The 18,204-nt window shown below is 45.8% G+C and overlaps 1 protein-coding gene across 1 annotated transcript in view; it reads left to right on the top strand.

The window, feature by feature from the left end:
• Positions 1-18,204, top strand: part of LOC129845257 (exocyst complex component 4-like) — a 104,496-nt gene that overhangs the window by 32,023 nt on the left and 54,269 nt on the right. The window contains exon 7 of the mRNA XM_055913130.1: positions 7,430-7,604. Coding sequence (XP_055769105.1) covers positions 7,430-7,604 — 175 coding nt within the window. The remainder of the gene's footprint in view (positions 1-7,429; positions 7,605-18,204) is intronic.

Here is an 18,204-nt window from a genome sequence, read left to right as displayed (position 1 = left end):
TCTCTTCTGTTCTCTATCTCCTCAGTCTCTTCTGTTCTCCATCTCCTCAGTCTCTTCTGTTCTCCATCTCCTCAGTCTCTTCTGTTCTCCATCTCCTCAGTCTCTTCTGTTCTCCATCTCCTCAGTCTCTTCTGTTCTCCATCTCCTCAGCCTCCTCTGTTTTCCCTCTCCTCAGTCTCTTCTGTTCTCCATCTCCTCAGCCTCCTCTGTTCTCCATCTCCTCAGCCTCCTCTGTTCTCCATCTCCTCAGCCTCTTCTGTTCTCCCTCTCCTCAGCCTCCTCTGTTCTCCCTCTCCTCAGTCTCCTCTGTTCTCCATCTCCTCAGCCTCCTCTGTTCTCCCTCTCCTCAGCCTCCTCTGTTCTCAGTCTCCTCTGTTCTCCCTCTCTTCAGCCTCCTCTGTTCTCCCTCTCCTCAGTCTCCTCTGTTCTCAGCCTCCTCTGTTCTCCATCTCCTCAGCCTCCTCTGTTCTTCCTCTCCTCTCTTCTTCCGCTCCTCAGTCTCCTCAGCCTCCTCTGTTCTCCATCTCCTCAGCCTCCGCTGTTCTCCCTCTCCTCAGCCTCCTCTGTTCTCCCTCTCCTCAGCCTCCTCTGTTCTCCCTCTCCTCAGTCTCTTCTGTTCTCCCTCTCCTCAGCCTCCTCTGTTCTCCCTCTCCTCAGTCTCTTCTGTTCTCCCTCTCCTCAGTCTCTTCTGTTCTCCATCTCCTCAGTCTCTTCTGTTCTCCATCTCCTCAGTCTCTTCTGTTCTCCATCTCCTCAGTCTCTTCTGTTCTCCATCTCCTCAGTCTCTTCTGTTCTCCATCTCCTCAGTCTCTTCTGTTCTCCATCTCCTCAGTCTCTTCTGTTCTCCATCTCCTCAGTCTCTTCTGTTCTCCATCTCCTCAGCCTCTTCTGTTCTCCATCTCCTCAGCCTCATCTGTTCTCCATCTCCTCAGCCTCCTCTGTTCTCCATCTCCTCAGCCTCCGCTGTTCTCCCTCTCCTCAGCCTCCTCTGTTCTCCCTCTCCTCAGCCTCCTCTGTTCTCCCTCTCCTCAGCCTCCTCTGTTCTCCCTCTCCTCAGTCTCTTCTGTTCTCCCTCTCCTCAGCCTCCTCTGTTCTCCCTCTCCTCATTCTCTTCTGTTCTCCATCTCCTCAGTCTCTTCTGTTCTCCATCTCCTCAGTCTCTTCTGTTCTCCATCTCCTCAGCCTCTTCTGTTCTCCATCTCCTCAGCCTCTTCTGTTCTCCATCTCCTCAGCCTCTTCTGTTCTCCATCTCCTCAGCCTCTTCTGTTCTCCCTCTCCTCAGTCTCTTCTGTTCTCCCTCTCCTCAGCCTCCTCTGTTCTCCCTCTCCTCATTCTCTTCTGTTCTCCATCTCCTCAGTCTCTTCTGTTCTCCATCTCCTCAGTCTCTTCTGTTCTCCATCTCCTCAGCCTCTTCTGTTCTCCATCTCCTCAGCCTCTTCTGTTCTCCATCTCCTCAGCCTCCTCTGTTCTCCATCTCCTCAGCCTCCGCTGTTCTCCCTCTCCTCAGCCTCCTCTGTTCTCCCTCTCCTCAGCCTCCTCTGTTCTCCCTCTCCTCAGCCTCTTCTGTTCTCCATCTCCTCAGCCTCTTCTGTTCTCCATCTCCTCAGCCTCCTCTGTTCTCCATCTCCTCAGCCTCCTCTGTTCTCCATCTCCTCAGCCTCCTCTGTTCTCCATCTCCTCAGCCTCCTCTGTTCTCCATCTCCCAGTCCGTTCATTGCAAGCTGTTTCACTGTTTTCTCCTCCACTTCTATTGTACCCCATTGGATCAATTCCAGCTGTTTCCCCGCACGTTATTCATAACTCCCTCATTTAAGGAAATGGAGTAATCCAAAAAGCCAAGACCCAGCCTCTGCTTTTTCCCTCAGCATTCATTCACTCCGCAGAAAATAAACAGGAAAGCAAAAGATACTGGAAGAGAAGGGATATAATGACGGCACTTAAGAAAGCACTTACCTTCAGCTGAGATGAACACTTGGTTTTTTTGGCCCCCATTTCTCTAGTTTTCTCTCCGTCTGTTTTCACAGTGTCTGTGTGTGTAACTTGTGCCCTCTAAACCTAGCCGTTCTCCACGTTTCAAGAGGTGGTCGTTGTTTGCATTGTGGCTACTGGGTTTAGGTTAGTGCTGAGGCCTTGGCTGCGTTTCATTCCAGAATGGTTATCTCCCTCTCCTCTTTCCTAGTTGTTTACTCCCCTTCACGGATCTGACACGACTGGATAGGGGAAGGCAATATGGAGGAAACTAGGTAGAGTTTTAACACCTACCCAGTTAGTCAATATGGAGGAAACTAGGTAGAGTTTTAACACCTACCCAGTTAGTCAATATGGAGGAAACTAGGTAGAGTTTTAACACCTACCCAGTTAGTCAATATGGAGGAAACTAGGTAGAGTTTTAACACCTACCCAGTTAGTCAATATGGAGGAAACTAGGTAGAGTTTTAACAACTACCCAGTTAGTCAATATGGAGGAAACTAGGTAGAGTTTTAACACCTACCCAGTTAGTCAATATGGAGGAAACTAGGTAGAGTTTTAACACCTACCCAGTTAGTCAATATGGAGGAAACTAGGTAGAGTTTTAGCTAGCACCTACCCAGTTAGTCAATATGGAGGAAACTAGGTAGAGTTTTAACTAGCACTTACCCAGTTAGTCAATATGGAGGAAACTAGGTAGAGTTTTAACTAGCACCTACCCAGGTAGTCAATATGGAGGAAACTAGGTAGTTTTAACACCTACCCAGTTAGTCAATATGGAGGAAACTAGGTAGAGTTTTAACACCTACCCAGTTAGTCAATATGGAGGAAACTAGGTAGAGTTTTAACACCTACCCAGTTAGTCAATATGGAGGAAACTAGGTAGAGTTTTAACACCTACCCAGTTAGTCAATATGGAGGAAACTAGGTAGAGTTTTAACTAGCACCTACCCAGTTAGTCAATATGGAGGAAACTAGGTAGAGTTTTAACTAGCACCTACCCAGTTAGTCAATATGGAGGAAACTAGGTAGAGTTTTAACTAGCACCTACCCAGTTAGTCAATATGGAGGAAACTAGGTAGAGTTTTAACTAGCACCTACCCAGTTAGTCAATATGGAGGAAACTAGGTAGAGTTTTAACTAGCACCTACCCAGTTAGTCAATATGGAGGAAACTAGGTAGAGTTTTAACTGACACCTACCCAGTTAGTCAATATGGAGGATACTAGGTAGAGTTTTAACTAGCACCTACCCAGTTAGTCAATATGGAGGAAACTAGGTAGAGTTTTAACTGACACCTACCCAGTTAGTCAATATGGAGGAAACTAGGTAGAGTTTTAACACCTACCCAGTTAGTCAATATGGAGGAAACTAGGTAGAGTTTTAACACCTACCCAGTTAGTCTCTGATCTGTTAAGGGGAGTGAACAAGGGCAAAAGGGAGTGGACACATTTTTGGGACGCTATGCAACACCAGGGATAGTCAGACAGCCAATCAGGTGTTAAACACAGAGGCAGGACATTTGGGACAACACCTGCCATAGACCATGAAAAAACAGACACACTGCTGCTTTAAACATAAACATGCCAAGATGCTTGCGTAGGCACACACACAGACACACACACAGACACACACACAGACACAGACACAGACACAGACACAGACACAGACACAGACATACACAGACATACACAGACATACACAGACATACACAGACACACGTGTCAGGCCTTGGCTCCCATTGTGTGCTGAATCTCATCTGACTCCAGTATAGGACAACGCAGAGCAGCTTGTTTTCAACCCCACCTTCTCCATATCCTTTTTACTTTAGTGTGTGTATGTACGTGTGTTTGTGCACAGACGCAAGTTCAAGCCGTGGCCCGTTGCTATGGAAACCCCTATAGAAGTAGTGTAGCAAGGTGTTCTTTCTTGCATAATGAGCAACACATAGATGGTGCTGTTCAGTAGACAATGCCCAGCGTATTGCACAGCATCTCTAAAGAGTTCCTGTAAAACATCCTCAGTGTGCAGTCCTGTGATTTGAATACAGAATACAGATCTCCTGTGCTTTGTCTCTTCTTCTAATCTAATAGTAGAGGAATTTGGTTGGCATGGTGATATGGCGACAGTAAGATAGCTACCCAGATGATGTCACAGACATATTGGATTGTCATATTGAAGATCTGTTGGTGTTTATCCTGGTTAGACTTTCAACATTCTGATAACTTTCCCCAAATCCCAGGTTGTCTAGACATCCGGGTTGGAAGCCTGGGAATGTTGCTACCCTGGTACATACCATGATGATGCAACTAGCCATGTTTTGGACTTTGGCTGATCATATAGCCAGTTTATTTCATATAGCCAGTGTTGTGTGTGTGTGATGACCTGGCACAGTCACTTATCGTAATGGTTCCCGTGAAGACACTACAGGCGACAATAAATAACATTCTCCTGGGTGAGTTAGGGTCCCAGCTAGCCCACCTCACACTGCATGCTAAACACACACACACACACATGCACGCGCGCACACACACACACACACACACACACACACACACACACACACACACACACACACACACACACACACACACACACACACACACACACACACACACACACACACACACACACACACACATTCTCTTTCACTCAACACACACATATGTATTAACACACAGACTCATTCACACTTAAACACATACACACACACACCCTGAATGACCGCTTGACCGCAGTGCGTGATCCCTCCTCGCTCCGGAGCCCCTCTCTCTGCCGTCCATCACCTGGGTGTCCGTGTGTTCCATCCTTCTGGGAATTAAGGAGCAGGATTTCAGGGAATTGAGAAGATCTATCTGAATGGCCTGCTGTGTGAGATAATGAGGGGAATGGGGCTCTCTCTCTCTCCTTCTCTGCTCTGTAAAACAGGGGGGGTGCGTGTGCGTGTGCGTGTGCGTGTGCGTGTGTGTGTGTGTGTGTAAGAGATCTCATTGTATTTCCTCACCACGTAAGATGGACATGCTCACTGAGGTATGTCTCATTGTGATTTGTACCTGTCCCTAACCATTCATAACATACACCCTCCCTGTCTGCTTGTCCCTAATCATTCGTAGCATACACCCTCCCTGTCTGCCTGTCCCTAACCATTCATAACATACACTCTCCCTGTCTGCCTGTCCCTAACCATTCATAACATACACCCACCCTGTCTGCCTGTCCCTAACCATTCATAACATACACCCACCCTGTCTGCCTGTCCCTAACCATTCATAACATACACCCACCCTGTCTGTCTGTCTCTAACCATTCATAACATACACCCTCCCTGTCTGCCTGTCCCTAACCATTCATAACATACACCCTCCCTGTCTGCCTGTCCCTAACCATTCATAACATACACTCTCCCTGTCTGCCTGTCCCTAACCATTCATAACATACACCCTCCCTGTCTGCCTGTCCCTAACCATTCATAACATACACCCTCCCTGTCTGCCTGTCCCTGACCATTCATAACATACACCCTCCCTGTCTGTCTGTCCCTAACCATTCATAACATACACCCTCCCTGTCTGCCTGTCCCTAACCATTCATAACATACTCCCTCCCTCCCTGTCTGTCCCTAACATACTCCCTCCCTCCCTGTCTGTCCCTAACATACTCCCTCCCTCCCTGTCTGCCTGTCCCTAACATACTCCCTTCCTGTCTGCCTGTCCCTAACCATTCATAACATACACCCACCCACCCACCCACCCACCCACCCTGTCTGTCTGTCTGTCTGTCTGTCTGTCTGTCTGTCTGTCTGTCTGTCTGTCTGTCTGTCTGTCTGTCTGTCTGTCTGTCTGTCTCTGTCTGTCTGTCTCTGTCTGTCTGTCTGTCTGTCTGTCTGTCTGTCTGTCTGTCTGTCTGTCTGTCTGTCTGTCTGTCTGTCTCTAAACGTTCATAACATCCTCCCTCCCTGTCTACCAGTCTAGTGATGGACTACCAACCAAACACCCTCCATCCATCTCTCTTTCTCACATCCTTCATTTCCCCCACCCAATATTTTTTTATTTAACATTTGTCTAAAGTTTGAAAAGGTAGGCGAAGATCCCATGTCTCTCCCGAACTCACTCAGTTATTCACTCACTCTTCATTCCACACAGTACCTCCTCTGGTGTATACGTACCGTTCAGATCCGGCACGGGGTTTAACCCAACCTTCCTCAGTAAATAAAGTCAGAAGTGTCCCCACATCCCTGAAAACAAAAGACCACCAGATGTGTGTGAGTCCTAGTGGAACCAGAGACTTTGACAGATGCTGCTAATTGTAGTCAGAGCCAGCTGCCTCTGTGCGACTGGGGAAGCACTCTGCCAGTACCTCCACTGTTCTTTTCAACCGCTCAGCCCAAACCAGCTACCCGGATGAGGCTCCTTTTGCCTGCCGATTGAAGTAGATTTATGAATGTTTATTAAGGTAATGAATTCTAATTGTTGCTGAGGCAGGTTGGTTAACGCCACATGTACAAAGCCTTATCTGGCCTGAGGAGACTCTAAACTGAAAGCTAATGCCTGGCTCGGTGGGCTGACGGCTTCACTTCAGGACCTGTTGGGTCACTTTTCCTCTCTAGGCTCTAGTGTTGTATACTTCAGGTCAGAATACAGTATGCTCAGAGAGAATGCTTACATTGTTAAATACTTCTCGTCAGATATGTAGGACCTTACTACAATGAACTGCTTCACTCCTGTTCCAACAGATATATGCACTTAACCAACCACAATTAAAAGAACACTTATTGAATTTTCCCTCTTTACATTGAAAGATTGGTCCTTGTGTGGACTGGTGGAGGCTGAAGTACTCTACTAACGAGCAGGTTTGAATCAGAAATATAAACTCATAATTTAGCTTTAGCATTGAGCTGAGGTCAGAATGGTTTTGACTACTATGCATTAGCTTGTCCGTTAGTAGTCAATTATTGAATGCGAGTCAATGAGAGTAGAGAGGAGCTTTTAGACCTGGAGGGTGACAGGAGTGGTGCTGCCTTGGAGAGACCTCCTGATGGTCCACCATCAGTGGTCCAAGATCAGTTGTCTGTTCTAACTCTAAACCTGTGTGAACCTCACAATACAACTGACATGGGATGAACGGATAAGAACAGTTTGAATTGCTGTTCCAATATCAACCGTCTTCCATTCCTTAACATAATCACTCTAACACTGAGGTCAAACCCTAGGAAGGAAGAAAGGATGCATTTGAAAGGAATTCAAACTGGGCCTTAGTACCTGCTGCATCTTAGGGCCCTGTTCCAATACTCTTCAAATGTATCATTCCTTTCCTCCCTTGAAGTAATTTCAGAAGGAAGGAAGGAAGGAGGCATTATGAGTATTCTAACGGGGCCAATGTATGGGCTGTGTATCACAGCTTCTTCACCTGTTGTCCCACCAGCCGTCCTCACCACATCCTCTATCTCTGCTGCCCTCTGCAGGCTGCTGCTGGAACTGCTGGAGCTGCTGTTTGACAAGTTCAACGCGGTGGCTGCGGCCCACAGTGTGGTGCTGGCCCACCTGCAGCAGATCGTGGTGTCCCCCAACGGAGCCCAGGAGGGCATCAAGCTCTATGAGCAAGCCGACGTCTCTGCTAAGATCCAGACCGTGCTCCAGGTCAGTTCAAGTTTAAAATGTAAAGTTTTGAATTCATCACAGTCCCGAATCCCTGCACCACACACACACACACACACACACACACACACACACACACACACACACACACACACACACACACACACACACACACACACACACACACACACACACACACACAAATAAAAAATAGCAACAAAGATCCATCTGCCGTTCTGTGTATCCATAAAATTCACGGATGATTTGGCAGCAGATGATTTGCACACATGTGGTTAAACCTTTAGACTGTGAAAGCATAGATTAGGCTTCCATGAGCAAGAATGATCACACATGATGCTAACTAGGAGAGACAAGACTCACTGTTCTGACATCAACTACAATGACAAGAACAGATACAGCTTTACCTTTAGTGAGAAATCTTTACTAATGCAGATTGACTATTTACTGTACACGTTCATTGTAGAAATCAATCTGGTTCTTCATATGCGGGCCGGGGGGTGTGTGACTGTGAAAGCATGTCGTATCCATAGCAGGAGGGATGTAGGCTAATTCCTTGAGAGAATGCTGTACACTCTGTGTGTGTTGTGCATCCATCTATGAATCCTGGCAGTGTTTCACCCTACACTCGTTTGTGCAGCCAGTCAATGTCTATACACAAACGTGTGCACGGACCACGCCGACACGCGCAAGTACACACAGTACATTGAAACACACATACACACACAAATATTCAAACACACACAAGCACACACAAAAACTATCTCCCATAGTCTAGTCAGTGAGTGCTGGGGGTGCCTGACTTACATGGGCATTCCTCAGGGATCTGTCATAGGTTACTTCCAAACAGCTGCTCATCTCCTCAGCCAATCAGACGGGAGCAGAGAGCAAACACAGTGCAGTCGACACGCACCAATTAAAGGACTGCAATTAAACCAGGCAATCAGGGGAAGTGTCTGTTCCTGTGTGTGTCACAACTAAAATCAACCCCACTGTATTATTAGTCTGTCTTTCTATTCCTAATCTGACACGATGATGAAATCCATAGCGCTGGATTTCTTCCGTCGCGTTCTAAGACATAAGCCTGTGTGTAGGTGGACACATTTCACAGTGTAGTGAAGTATTGAAAAGAGGGGAAGGATGAGAACGGAACACAGGTCTGATGATGAAACGGAGGAGCCAGAGGGTACGTTGGCTTGGGAACAGCCAGTTACGCTGGGGAAGCGTTCCAGTAACGTGTAGCTAGCTATCCCCTGTGGAGAGAGTCATTGTGAGGTGTAGCTCCAGGGTATTATCCCGTCACACATGTGAGTGATGGCTGGGCTCCAGCTTGAGCTCTGAGCATTAAAGAGCCTACAGTCAAACTACAGATGGAGGAGTGAGGATCCACATCATGGTTCTAGGACTGGTTTTCTAGATAGGGTCTCTGACTGCTCACTCCAGACCAGTCTGCTGCCATGTAGCTTGGTCTGTATGGATTAGGTTTCCAATGACACAAACCCATATAGCCTTACTTTTAGTGACCACAATCTTTACTAATGTGGATTGACTATTTACTGTACACGTTTATTGTAAACATCAATCGGGTTTCTTTATATGCAGCCCAGAGCTGTGTGTAGGACTGTGAAAGCAGACACACACACACACACACACACGCACACAGAATGTCAGTGAGTCTTGCCTTAAGTATAGGTATACCCTCATAGGTAGCATAATTTTTTTTTAAATAATGTTTCTTTTTTTACATTTGTTTTTTGTACAGCAGATACAAACATACACATACGAACAACAACTTAGAGACACACACAAAGCGACTACATCTCATCTGTCCAGACCCACATGCTCCCACCCCCATCCCTAGTGCCTGGTCCCACCCCCATCCCTAGTGCCTGGTCCCACCCCCATCCCTAGTGCCTGGTCCCACCCCCATCCCTAGTGCCTGGTCACACCCCCATCCCTAGTGCCTGGTCACACCCCCATCCCTAGTGCCTGGTCACACCCCCATCCCTAGTGCCTGGTCACACCCCCATCCCTAGTGCCTGGTCACACCCCCATCCCTAGTGCCTGGTCACACCCCCATCCCTAGTGCCTGGTCACACCCCCATCCCTAGTGCCTGGTCACACCCCCATCCCTAGTGCCTGGTCACACCCCCATCCCTAGTGCCTGGTCACACCCCCATCCCTAGTGCCTGGTCACACCCCCATCCCTAGTGCCTGGTCACACCCCCATCCCTAGTGCCTGGTCACACCCCCATCCCTAGTGCCTGGTCACACCCCCATCCCTAGTGCCTGGTCACACCCCCATCCCTAGTGCCTGCTCCCACCCCCATCCCTAGTGCCTGGTCACACCCCCATTCCTAGTGCCTGGTCACATCCCCATTCCTAGTGCCTGGTCACACCCCCATCCCTAGTGCCTGGTCACACCCCCATCCCTAGTGCCTGCGTTATTGTTTGCCACATGGCCTTAAATTGTACCCATTAATTTTTCTCGGTTGCTCATGCTATTTCATTATTTCAATAATAAATCATGTTTCCATTGTGTTAATGATGGAGATCGATTTCCAGGTTTTTTCTCTAAGTTTATTCCAGAAGAGTAATGAGAAGAGAATCGTCCAGGCCGTTGGGTGTCTGACTACACCCCATATGCCAGGTCTTGAAATACGCAGACAGACGGATTAACAGTGTGTTTACATTGTAACACTTCTGACAGACAACTGTCTAGCTCCGCCCATAACTTCTGATCTTCATAGTGTTCCCAGAAGTCATGGATTATTGAGTCATTGTTAGTTTTACACTTAAGACATGACTCTGCCGTTGTGCTGTAGAATTTGTGAATTTTGTCTCTGGTATAAGTTCTATACCTTCGTTTATACTGGATTAAGCGTACATTTTCATTAACTGTTTCGTTAGTTTTGCTCCAACATTCCCTCCATCTTGTGCCAACATCACTCTCCTACTCAGCATCGTGGGTGTGTTTGAATGTGTGTGTGTTTGTTTGTGTGTGTATTTTTCAATGTGTTTTTTTTTGCTCGTGCAGCGTGATCCATTTCAACTGACGTACTTTCATGTTCTCAGCACTCGTTCCACAAGAATAATCTCTTCTTTGAAAAGAAAGACAACATTGACTGGCTGCACAAACGAGTGTAGGGTGAAACACTGCCAGTATTCATCGCTGGATGCACAACACACACAGAGTGTACAGCATTCTCTCAAGGAATTAGCCTACATCCCTCCTGCTATGGATACGACATGCTTTCACAGTCACACACCCCCCGGCCCGCATATGAAGAACCAGATTGATTTCTACAATGAACGTGTACAGGAAATAGTCAATCTGCATTAGTAAAGATGTGAAAGATTTTCGTCACTAAAGGTGAGGCTACATGGGTGTGTGTCATTGTAGTTGATGTCAGAACAGTGAGTCTCCTAGTTCGCATCATGTGAGGTAGACCTCCTGAGGGACACAGTGAAGAGTTGACAGCAGAGTTTGTTCCTCTTTTCTATTTTACACTCTGCTCTTTTCTTATCTCTTATTTTCTCCCTCACATCTTTTCTCTTCCTTGTTTTCGTCTCGTTCCAAGTCTCTGAGGGCTAGCGTTCTCTCCCTTTGCTTTTGAGAGGAAAGGGAGGGAGAGAGGGAGCGAGCGGGAGAGAGGGAGCGAGCGGGAATGAAGTGGGAGGGAGGGAGCGAGCGAGAGGGAGAGTGAGCGCGGGGGTGGGGGACGTGAGCGAGCGGGGTTGGGGGTGCAAGCGGGAGGGAGGGAGGGAGGGAGAGGGAGGGAGAGAGCTAGAGAGAGATGGGCACAGACCGGTGGAGAGGGGTGACTGAGAGGGAGGAAAGTAAAGGGAGAGAGGTGCACACTGGGATTGAGTATATGGGCTTATCACTCCATCAGACCAGGAGTCAGACGGTGACCTTGAGCACATTTTTTCATCATATTTTCTTTTCTCTTGCGTTTTCTCTCTCTCTCTCTCTCTCAATCATTCTCTCTCTCATTCTCTCGCTTTTTTTCACCCCTCAAAACCACTCAGAATAAAAAACAGTGACTCCGCCATGCCAACTGTTGCTAAGGCGGCCCTGAGCTAACTGCGGACGGTCGGGCAGGCAGGCCTTAGGGCTCGAAGACGCAGCTAGACTTGAATCACATTTTGTCCAAAGCCTACTTTAGTGGAACTGAGGATAAATGCTCTGTCTTATTGAACATTGATTATCTAAGACCCAGGCCCCTTGATTGGCTCAAAATTGGTCCTTACACTAAGCTGTGATTTGGTTAGTACTGGATAAACAGAGTCGTGATTTGGCTGGGCCAACTGATTGCCTGCCAGTTTAGTCACCGGTGTTTCAGCTCTGTTTGGAGGAGAATATGAAGAGATGGGCATAGACAGATAGAGGGGTGGGAACTGTAGGGTTGGCGTTGTATACTCTCAAAGCCAGTCAGATGGTTGGATGGAGTTTTATAAAATAGGGGGGGGGGGGTACCCTATACCTGCACCCAGAGGGGAGTAGTTCAAAGTCTGGGTACAGGGGGTGGCTTGGGTCAAAAATATTTAGTGTGCCTTGCTGATGGCCCTGACCTTAAAGATCTCATCCAGGCCTGTCTGTTTGACTCCTAGTACTTTGCTTGACGTGGTGATAATCCTTCTCAGCATATTTCTCTGGTTGACAGTGGTCTTGCTAAACCAACAAACAATAGGAAAAGTTGAAATAGTCTCAATGAAAGATCTGTAAAACAGAGTCAGTATAGTCCAGTCAACATTAAAAGATTCCAGCTTGTTGAGAAAGTACAGTCTCTGACTCTTTTTGTAGATCATTTCTGCACATTTACTACACTGAAGCTTATTGTCCAAGAGGACAGCCAGATATGTGTATTTCTCTATGTTCTGACCTGTTACAGAGGTAGGTGGTGTTCTCTTCCTGAAGTCTATGCACATCTCTTTGGTCTTGTTGGTATTGAGGACCAAGTGTGATTCCTCACACCACTCTACAAAGCCATCTAGGACCGGGCCATGGGGTTCCTCATCATCATGCAACAGGCTGATCAAGGCAGTGTCATCAGCAAACTAAACTAGGTGTCTGTCAGGATGGGAACTAGTACAACTATTAGTGTACAGTCGGTTGTCCTAAATACAATAGTAAAATAAAGGCACATGAAAGAGATCAGGGAAGATGGATAGAGAGTTAAAGCGAGTTGGAGGGAGTGGAGGTATTGCGCGGCTGTGCTGTGCCTTTGTGTTAATGGAAGGCATTAAGCCGTTCGCTCTCCAGCGGCGCGGGCACTAGAGCTGCTACCGCTGCCTCCGCTCTGCCAACCCCAGGTTGCCAGGGGCTCCTCACTCCCCCGCCGCCGCGATGTGCGATAATGTCATCTCTTGATTAGAATACTCATTATGTGAAATGAGGTTTTCTTATTCAGTCATTCGTGTTATTATTTTCTGGACGATTGTATCTTTGTGAGTCTCTCCTTCTCTCCCACTCCCTCTCTCAATCCTTCTTATCCCAATTTCTTTCCATCCCTCTCTCTTTCTCTCCCTCAATCACCATTTCGCTCTATCTCTTTCCCCCTCCCTTCCTCTATCCCTCTCTCTCTCTCTCTACCCTCTCCCCCCTCCTTCCTGCTCCCTTCAAGAGACTAACTCAGTCTGACAGCAGCACATGTTAATGTGTGATAGTCTGGCAGCACATGTTGATGCCTGATAGTCTGGCAGCAGCACATGTTAATGCCTGATAGTCTGGCAGCAGCACATGTTAATGCCTGATAGTCTGGCAGCAGCACATGTTAATGCCTGATAGTCTAGCAGCAGCACATGTTAATGCCTGATAGTCTGGCAGCACATGTTAATGCCTGATAGTCTGGCAGCAGCACATGTTAATGCCTGATAGTCTGGCAGCAGCACATGTTAATGTCTGATAGTCTAGCAGCAGCACATGTTAATGCCTGATAGTCTGGCAGCACATGTTAATGCCTGATAGTCTGGCAGCAGCACATGTTAATGCCTGATAGTCTGGCAGCAGCACATGTTAATGTCTGATAGTCTAGCAGCACATGTTAATGCCTGATAGTCTAGCAGCACATGTTAATGCCTGATAGTCTAGCAGCACATGTTAATGTCTGATAGTCTGGCAGCAGCACATGTTAATGTCTGATAGTCTGGCAGCAGCACATGTTAATGCCTGATAGTCTAGCAGCACATGTTAATGCCTGATAGTCTGGCAGCAGCACATGTTAATGCCTGATAGTCTGACAGCAGCACATGTTAATGCCTGATAGTCTGGCAGCAGCACATGTTAATGCCTGATAGTCTAGCAGCACATGTTCATGCCTGATAGTCTGGCAGCAGCACATGTTAATGTCTGATAGTCTGGCAGCAGCACATGTTAATGTCTGATAGTCTGGCAGCAGCACATGTTAATGTCTGATAGTCTAGCAGCACATGTTAATGCCTGACAGTCTGGCAGCAGCACATGTTAATGCCTGATAGTCTGACAGCAGCACATGTCAATGTCTGATAGTCTGGCAGCAGCACATGTTAATGTCTGATAGTCTGGCAGCAGCACATGTTAATGCCTGATAGTCTGACAGCAGCACATGTTAATGTCTGATAGTCTGGCAGCAGCACATGTTAATGCCTGATAGTCTGGCAGCAGCACATGTTAATGCCTGATAGTCTAGTAGCAGCACATGTTAATGCCTGATAGTCTGACAGCAGCACATGTTAATGTCTGATAGTCTGGCAGCAGCACATGTTAATGTCTGATAGTCTAGCAGCACATGTTAATGCCTGATAGTCTGACAGCAGAACATGTTAATGCCTGATAGTCTGGCAGCAGCACATGTTAATGCCTGATAGTCTGGCAGCAGCACATGTTAATGCCTGATAGTCTGGCAGCAGCACATGTTAATGCCTGATAGTCTGGCAGCAGCACATGTTCATGCCTGATAGTCTGGCAGCAGCACATGTTAATGCCTGATAGTCTGGCAGCAGCACATGTTAATGCCTGATAGTCTGGCAGCAGCACATGTTAATGCCTGATAGTCTGGCAGCAGCACATGTTAATGCCTGATAGTCTGGCAGCAGCACATGTTAATGTCTGATAGTCTGGCAGCAGCACATGTTAATGCCTGATAGTCTGGCAGCAGCACATGTTAATGCCTGATAGTCTGGCAGCAGCACATGTTAATGCCTGATAGTCTGGCAGCAGCACATGTTAATGCCTGATAGTCTGGCAGCAGCACATGTTAATGCCTGATAGTCTGGCAGCAGCACATGTTAATGCCTGATAGTCTGGCAGCAGCACATGTTCATGCCTGATAGTCTGGCAGCGGCACATGTTCATGCCTGACAGTCTGGCAGCAGTGTAGATTCCTGAGGGAGGCTGTATGGCAGGCTACTCTTTGCCCTGCCTCTACTCTGACAGTGGGGTGCTATAGTTCCCATATTCCACCCTGCAGCGGCCTGGTGTGTGTGCACGTGTGTGTGTGTGTGCTTGTGTGTCCTTGCAGTCTGCAGGTGTGAAACGTACCCACTATCATGAAACATCTCTACTAGCTAGTATCTATGCTCAGGTGTGTGTGGTGAGATGTTGTTGGCCCTTGTCTAGGTGTAGATTCGATATTTTTGGCAGTTGTCTATGTTGTCTCTTGTTATTTCAGGTGTGTTCTGAAGACTAGCAGTTGTGCACTAGCATCTATATATTAGCTAGTGGCTCAGGTGTGTGTTGAGATACTGCTGGGTCTTGTCTAGGTGTAAATTAGTGGCGGCCATCTTTTCGACAGTTGTTGTCTCTTGTTCACGTCTGTGCTGTAGTGCTGAGTTATTAGTGCTTTTTGAGGTTGGTTCGATTATGAAAAAAATGTATCATGGTTTTCGATAACTTTTTAAAATAATGACATTACTTTGATTTTAGAGCTTTTTCATGGAAATTCCAAAGGCCAAAATAGTGAACATTCAATATCCAAACATTGAAAATATTCCATTTGTGTCTGTCAGGTCCACATTGGGTGAAGAAAAATAGAAAATTACTATTAAATAATTAAATATTTCAGTTGTGTATATTACTTCATTTTTATTTGATAACTTTATTATTTAGTCATCTATAAAAATAAAAATAAATCCTCATCAAGCTGCACACAATACCCCACAATGACAAAGCAAAAACAGGTTTTTAAAAATGTTTACAAAAAAAACATAATTACATGATTTACATAAGTATTCAGAGTTTTTGCTATGAGACTTGAAATTGAGCTCAGGTGCATCCTGTTTCCTTTGATCATCCTTGAGATGTTTCTACAACTTGATTGGAGTCCACCTGTGATAATTTCAATTGATTGGACATGATTTGGAAAGGCACACAACTGTCTATATAAGATCCAACAGTTGATAGTGCATGTTAGAGCAAAACCAAGCCACGAGGTCGAAGGAATTGTCTGTAGAGCTCCGAGACGGGATTGTCTCGATGCACAGATCTGGAGAAGGGAGAAGAATGTCCCCAAGAACACAGTGGCCTCCATCATTCTTAAGTATAAGTTTGGAACCACCAATTTAATCCATTTTAGAATAAGGCTATAACGTAACAAAATGTGGAAAAAGTCAAGGCGTCAAAATACTTCCCGAATACGCTGTATGTTCTCCCCATACTGTGTTTAGCCATCCTATTGAGCTAGGCTGCCTAAGCACGCTGCAGAGCTGTCTGACTAAATCATTGTATTAGTTCTGCGAAGTAGATAATGCATACTTTCACAAACCCTCTCTGTCCCTCTCATCGTTGTGTTCTTTCCTCTCTCATGCGGTCTGTGTGTATCTAACCTACGTATTAGGCGTAAAAGTGAATCTGTCCAGAGATCTGTATATAAAGATGAGATGCTCATGTCTCCATCCTAACAAATGGGAGTCGTTGTCCCAAAGACAGGAAGGCAGGCGGCAAGCTTAGGTCCAAGATAAGCCTATAGAAACACATTGGGATTATTTTGGACAGATCTTGGCGCTAGTGAAATCTCTTGCTTTGCCTCTTCCTCTCTGATCAGTCTTTGTCTGAGATGGAAAAAACAGGTGCAATGGATTATGTTCATTGTAGTTAATTTCCACGTTTCTGAGCTGAACTAGGTTGAATATTTGCTAAATGAGAACTACAACTGTCTTCAGCCCAGTGTTCCACATAGTTATTGGAATTTAAGTAATTGAACCGACGTCAATTAGTTGTTTAATAACACCTCCCCCCCGTGATGTTTGTTAATCGCTCAGCATTAGTTTGCTGAAGTTAAGCATCTGCCCTCAAACATCTTTATCTAGCTACAGTACCTGCAGAAAGTATTGACACCCCTTGACTTTTTCCACATTTTTGTTTGTGCTACAGACTGAATTTAAAATGGATAAATTGTAGGATTTGTGTCACTGGCCTACACACAATACCCCATAATGTCTAAGTATATACAAATGAATTCAAAATGAAAAGCTGAAATGTCTTGAGTGAATATTAAAGTGAAGTATTCATCCTCTTTGTTATGGCAAGCCTAAATAAGTCCAGGAGTAAACAAGTCACATAATAAGTTGCATGGACTCACTCACTCTGTGTGCAATAATAGTGTTTAACATGATTTTTGAATGACTTCCTCATCTCTGTACCAAACACATACAATTATCCGTATGGTACCTCAGTTGAGCAGTGAAGTTCAAACACACATTCAACGACAAATACCAGGGAGGTTTTTCCAATGACTCCCAACAGAAGAGGACCTATTGGTAGATTGGTAAAAACAAAAAAAAGCAGACATTGAATATCCGTTTGAGTGTGGTGAAGTTATTAATTTCAATACACCCAGTCACTACAAAGATACAGGCATCGTTCCTAACTCATTTCGCGGAGAGGAAGGAAACCGCTCAGGGATTTCACCATGAGGCCCATGGTGACTTTAAAACAGTTATAGAGTTTAATGGCTGTGATAGAATTGAGGATATCAACAACATTGTAGTCCACAATACTAACCTAAATGATAGTGAAAAGAAGGAAGCCTGTACAGAATACAAATATTCCATAACATGCATCCTGTTTGCAATAAAGCGCTAAAGTAAAACTTAAAAAAATGTGGCAAAGAAATGACCTTCATTTCTGAATACGAAGTGTTATGTTTGTGGCAAATCCAACACATCACTGAGTACCACTTCATATTTTTAAACATGTTGGTGGCTGCATCATGTTATGAGTATGCTTTTCATCGGCAAGGAGTAGGGAGATTTTTTTAGGACAAAAAGAAACGGAATGGAGCTAAACACAGGCAATATCCTAGAGGAAAATCTGGTTGTCTGTTTTTCTACAGACGATGGGAAACAAATTCACCTTTCAGCAGGACGATAACCTAAAACACAAGACCAGGTTATTGTCCGACTTAAATCGGCTTGAAAATCTATGGCAAGACGTGAAAAAGGCAGTCTAGCAATGATCAACAACCAACTTGACAGAGTTTAGAGAATTTAAAAAATAATAATGTGCAGATATTGTGCAATCCTGGTGTGCAAAGCTCTTAGAGACTTACCAAGCAAGACTCACAGCTGTAATTGCTGCCAAAGGTGATTCTAACATGTATTGACTCAGGGGTGTGAATAATTATGTAAATGAGATGTTTCTGTA

Source organism: Salvelinus fontinalis, unplaced genomic scaffold, assembly GCF_029448725.1.
Source record: "Salvelinus fontinalis isolate EN_2023a unplaced genomic scaffold, ASM2944872v1 scaffold_0257, whole genome shotgun sequence".
NCBI classification, from domain to species: Eukaryota; Metazoa; Chordata; class Actinopteri; order Salmoniformes; family Salmonidae; genus Salvelinus; species Salvelinus fontinalis.
The sequence above is the reverse complement of the archived record's forward strand: the minus strand, read 5'-3'. Positions and strand labels throughout refer to the sequence as shown.